General features: G+C 39.8%; 1 protein-coding gene across 1 annotated transcript in view; it reads left to right on the top strand.

Moving 5' to 3' along the window:
* The window catches only part of HELB (helicase (DNA) B), a 17,000-nt gene that overhangs the window by 3,639 nt on the left and 7,723 nt on the right, over positions 1 to 5,638 (top strand). Inside the window, exons 3-6 of the mRNA XM_009327571.1 lie at positions 488 to 1,357; positions 2,359 to 2,530; positions 3,326 to 3,467; positions 4,446 to 4,576. Coding sequence (XP_009325846.1) covers positions 488 to 1,357; positions 2,359 to 2,530; positions 3,326 to 3,467; positions 4,446 to 4,576 — 1,315 coding nt within the window. The remainder of the gene's footprint in view (positions 1 to 487; positions 1,358 to 2,358; positions 2,531 to 3,325; positions 3,468 to 4,445; positions 4,577 to 5,638) is intronic.

Here is a 5,638-nt window from a genome sequence, read left to right as displayed (position 1 = left end):
CCTCAGTAGTTCATCTTTTTTGCACATCTCAGTCTTTCACTATTTTGCAGTAGTCTCTGTAAGGGTTGTGTATTACTTCAAGTAGCATGTTCAGAATTAGGTACAGTATTCTGGCTAATGCCTTTCCTATGCTCTGTTTCTACAGTTTTTGTGCCTTTACTTGAAATTGTGCTAATCAGGTGTGCACAAGTTCTCCCTAATACCCAATTTCTGCGCCAGGTTTTTGATTTTTTTTTTTTCTTAAAGTTTCTGTTTTATACAGAAGGGTGACTGAGAGGAATTATCATTCCATCTTACTTTTAAATACCTTGCTTTCATATAGCTTGAAAAGCATTATAACTTTGTACATTATGAAGAATACATAAATTTTTGTAGACTTCCACCTTCGGAATTGCAATTTGTATTTACTAGGAGGAATGTTATTCAGCAAGAGGCTAACATCTTCTGAAATAAATACATGTTTGCTTTTATTCTTTCTGGGGAGAAGATCACCTATAGGGAACTAAACCTTTCTTACTGTGAGGCAACGTGGGCCGCCTTCTCTCAGTGTGAACATCTCCTCCGGAAGATTCCTGACTTGCAGAAGAATGCATTAATTGTGTATGATCAACTCAAGAAACAGTGTAGAGAAATGGGACACACTTACGAAGATCAAGATGAATTAGCTCGTTTTGTATCTAAAGCTATGTCCATTGAGCATGTTTGGCAATCTCTTAAATTTTTGAAAGATCAGAATGTAGTGATTAGGGAGAAAAAACTAGTGTTTCTGCCTCATCTTTACAAATCTGAAAAAGACATTGCAATGTATATAGGTGGCCTTCTGTCAAACCACCCATGGCAACTGGATGTTGATGTGAGAAAGATACTTAACGTTCCTGAGACATCAAGAGAAATGGTGGATAACAAAATGAATGTTACTCAGGCTCATGAAATAGAACATCTGAAGGAAAATAGCCCAGACATTCATAACTGTGAAAGTCACCTTCCTGAAAAGGAAGTGGGGTCTACGTCTGGTACCCAAAGTAAAGCAGAGTTAGACTTAGATCAGGTGATTGCAATGGAAAAGATTTGTTCTAATCCTGTCACAATCATAAGTGGAAATGGAGGCTGTGGGAAGAGTACGATAGTTAGCTGCCTTTTTCGTCACTTAAAGCAGATGGAAAAAGAAGTGGAAGCTGCTTCTAAGGACTTTGAGGAAGACCTGGATGCATCTGAGGAATGGAATACCTTTGATCATCATTGGGAGTCAGAGAATAGGTACACAAAAAAATGTAATGTGCTATTTACTGCACCTACAGGGAGGGCGGCAAGCCTTTTGAGTGAAAAAACTAAGCTTCCTGCATATACACTGCATCAGGTAAGGAATTTTTTCTTTTTAAATTGTGTTCTGAAAGACCTTTTGGCACTCTCCATTCTTGTTTTGGAAAAAAAAGCTTGTTCTTGAACTTTCCTTATGAAATGTGTGGCTATTAATGATAATGCTTAGGTACAGCTTGTTAGCATTTGAAAGTCAGCGGTACATTTTGGGGAATCATAAATCAATCATTTGAAATACTTTATTTGCCGTAACTTTGGGTTTTTTTCCTACTTATACACATCTCAAATTTGTGCCTTTCTAGGGCATGTGGTCTTTTTAGCGTCTTGGTTTTTGCTTTTTGGTTTTTTTTTTTAATTAGGACAGAAATACTTTCTGGATGGCAGAGCTGTTTTCTAGTCTCCTGTTGCCTAGCAATCATACTGATACCTGCACATACAGAGATCAAGAGATGAGTAGCCTGGGGTTGAATAATGAGATAAATTTCATTCACACAGTGTTTTCTTAATTACTGTTAAATATTGTGCAAATTTTCTTAGAAAAAAGTAGAAAGCAAGTCTCTGTTGTCCTATGTAGTGGAAGGTGCCGAGAAGACGTTGGAGGTGTGGAATGACCTGTATAAATCAAAATTCTAATAACATAAAAAGTACTGTGGGCTTATTTTATATTTGGGGACTGGATAGTTGCCTGTTACCCTTCCCCATGCAATGTTGGGGATTTATTAATGTCAGCAAGTTGTGGTAGGAGGTTGAGCAACCTAATGGCTGACCTTACATCCTTTAGAGTCTCTGCCGAAAAAAAAGGATGCATTTCTGTGCTTTTATGTAAGTAAGTGTTGATAATCTCGGCTAGAAATGTATTCACCAAGCAGGAAAATAAGACTGAACGGTTGAGTCGTCTGAGTCTTTACAGGTTTAAGTTCAGAATTTCAGATAATAGCTCTAAATACAACATTAGAAGGTACCCCACTCTGGCTACCTTTATAAGACAGTTGTTTACAGTTGATTAGTGTCAGAGCTTGATTTATTTCAATTTGTTTCTAGATCATCTATAGTTTTAAATTGTGGAGGCAGAGTGAAGAAGTACAGCCGTGGAAGTTTTCTACTGTGACAATTCTGATTGTGGATGAAGGAAGTTTGGTGTCTGTACGCGTTCTTAGTTTAGTTTTAAGACTCTTGTGTGAGCATGCTCAGCTTGCCAAACTTATTATTTTAGGTAAGTGAAACAGCAAATTTAGCATTATACAATATTTAATAATATACAATATATAGTGTAAGTATCAGAGCTGCCACTGGTCTCACTGAGTATCTTAAAAATGCCAGAATGTTACATTGTTCTGTACTTAGATATTTCTGCTTATTCATAAGGTCAGATGAGAGGGAGTTTTCTATCTCAACTGTCAGAATGAAAGTATCAGTATCTCCTTCTCTGTTTAGCAGTGTTTTGTCCGATTCTGAAAGTATTATGACTTCCATGTCGTAGCTTATTACCTCTTGCCAACTGGAAAACTTTCTGATTTCCTTAAATTTAAAGAAGCTAGTGTTAGCATGTTAATCACATGTTAGAAGGGAGGTTTCATGTCATTCTTAATGCTAGGATCATCTTGTTTTAATTCAGAAAGAAAAACAAGTGTAAAATCAAAATTTTCTGCTTTCTCAGAGGTTTGCTTTTTGGCATGCCATTTATGGCATTTGTTTTTAAATATGTGACTTTCAAAATGTGTTTGAATAAGATGTGATCACTGTCAGTGTTCATCATGCAGAGTGATTTGCACCTGCTAGTAAAGCATTACTGAGTGAGGAATATGAAAAATTTAAACTACACTGCAGCCTGATTCCCCAAAGTTCCTTAGATTCTTGAACGTTTTATTTCACGTGAATTGTATCGAGGAAGCATGTTACTGTGTAGAGGGTTGAGTATCTATTAATTCCAGTGGGGTTTTTTTCAAGACAGTTTTTAGCACATGATCTGTGGTTGCTTCTCACAAATACTAATTTGCATTCTGTTTAGGTGATACTAGACAGCTGCCAAGCATAGATCCAGGAAACATGTTAGCTGATATCTTTGAGGGTCTAAAATCAAGAGGCTTTTCTGTGGAACTGCAAACTAATTACAGAGCTGAATCACAACTAATTGTAGATAATGCATCAAGGTAGGATTTCCTTATGTATGTAAGAAGCATTCTTGTAGTACGCCTGGTCCTTTACCTGCAAAATAGTAGTGCATCCAGATTTGACTTAATAGTACTGCTTCTGTTACAGTTTCTTATTCAAAATCGGTAACACTGGTTTTAAAAACACACAAACCAACCCCCAAAACAACAACAATAAAACCCTGCAAATTTTTCCAGGAGTATATGTATTGGACAAAAAAATGTGTGTGCTGGAATACTCTTGAATTTTATGGGATGTGTTTCACTACCAAATATTCTCTGTTGTTTTCAAATGAGTTGTGCATGCACAAATCACTTTATGCCTTCTGAAATGACTTACAATTGCTTCTCTAAAAAGGAATTTTTAGAGACATTGCTGGTAAGTGTGACAACAGCTAAAACAGGCTGAATTACACTGAGACTTTGTATGTCAAGGGCCATTAAATCATAGTTTCTTTTTATTTTTTGCTGTATTGATACCTAGAACCTCTAAATGTTTCCAGCATTTGCATTACTTTTGGTCTGGAAATAATCCTGTTTACTGTCAGTGCATGATTTCTTTTTTAAACCTCAAACAACAAAATCTAGGTCCGAGTGCCCAAAACCTTTTGATGTTGATTGGAATTTGAGAATATTCTGAACATTTGCAAGATGTAAAACACTTAGTAGTTCTGGACAAACACTCTCACTTTTTTTTTCGGTAACACTTCTGTGTTACTCCAGTCTGCTCCTGTGAGAAGAACTGTCTGGGTAACACTAAGTATCTATTGCAGTGCTGAAGGATTTAGAGAATAAATTACCAATTTTTTTAATGTGAAATTAAGTTATGCTCAGAAGAAAGACCTTTTGGTGTATGTAGTGTAGGTGACCAAAAATTTATAATGGTGAATTTCAGGCTGATGCAGATGATGATACACTGGAATCCTTTAAGTGGAAGTAATTTTTCTTTTCTGTTTTCCCTCCACTGCTCTGGTCAAGAATCTCTCACCGGCAGCTTCCTGAATTTGATGAGGTGCTGAAAGTTTCTGGTCGGAATGAGGAAATAAGAATGCCAAGCCCGGAGAAGAAATTCATTCTTATTGCTTTGCCTGCTGATGGGGATTGTAACAGTACGTGTGTACAGTCAGTTTGTGATCTTGACTTTCCCTTTGGTAAAGCATAGACTGTTTGGCTGGAACTAACATTCAGCCAGGAGTAATGGCTGCCACCCCCCATTCCCACTAAAGGCAGCCCCAGGGAGTGCTAGCGACCGGGAGCGCTGCCAACAGGACGGGCAAACAGGGTGTGGCACGGCAGTTTGCGTCGCAGTTCATGCGGAAGGGTGCGCAGGGAAGGCGCCTCTTTGAAGGAGAGGCATTCCATGGGCCGAGTGGGGGACTCCGGTGTACACATAACGAGGAGAGGTGCTATGCTGGACCTTGTTCTCACCAACAAGGAGGGGCTGGTGGGGAATGTGAAGCTCAAGGGCAGCCTGGGCTGCTGTGACCACAAAATGGAGTTCAAGATCCTTAGGGCACTGAGGAGGGCGCACAGCAAACTCACTACCCTGGGCTTCAGGAGAGCAGACTTTGGCCTCTTCAGGGATCTGCTTGGTAGAGTGCCATGGGACAAAGCCCTGGAGGGAAGAGGGGCCCAAGAAAGCTGGCTAATATTCAGGGATCACCTCCTCCAAGCTCGGGAGCAATGCATCCCAACATGAGATATGTATCGCAGTATGACTTCCAAGAGGAAGTCAGGCAAAAATGCCAGGAGGCCTGCATGGATGAACAAGGAGCTCCTGGACAAACTCAAACACAGAAAGGAAGCCTACAGAGGGTGGAAGCAAGGACAGGTAGCCTGGGAGGAATACGGAGAAATTGTCCCAGCAGCCAGGGATCAGGTTAGGAAAGCTGAAGCCCTGATAGAATTAAATCTGGCCAGAGACATAAAGGGCAACAAGAAAAGATTCTATAGGTACATTGAGGATAAAAGGAAGACGAGGGAAAATGTGGGCCCTCTCTGGAACGAAACGGGAGACCTGGTTACCTGGGATACAGAGAAGGCGGAGGTACTCAATGACTTTTTTGCCTCTGTCTTCAACGGCAAGTGCTCAGGCCTCACCGCCCAAGTCGCAGAAGGCAAAGGAGGGGACTGGGAAAATGAAGAGCCACCCACTGTGGGAGAACATCAGG

Source organism: Pygoscelis adeliae, unplaced genomic scaffold (assembly GCF_000699105.1).
Source record: "Pygoscelis adeliae isolate BGI_AS28 unplaced genomic scaffold, ASM69910v1 Scaffold113, whole genome shotgun sequence".
Taxonomy (NCBI): Eukaryota; Metazoa; Chordata; class Aves; order Sphenisciformes; family Spheniscidae; genus Pygoscelis; species Pygoscelis adeliae.
Note: the sequence above shows the minus strand (reverse complement) of the source record. Positions and strands in the feature narration are given on the sequence as shown.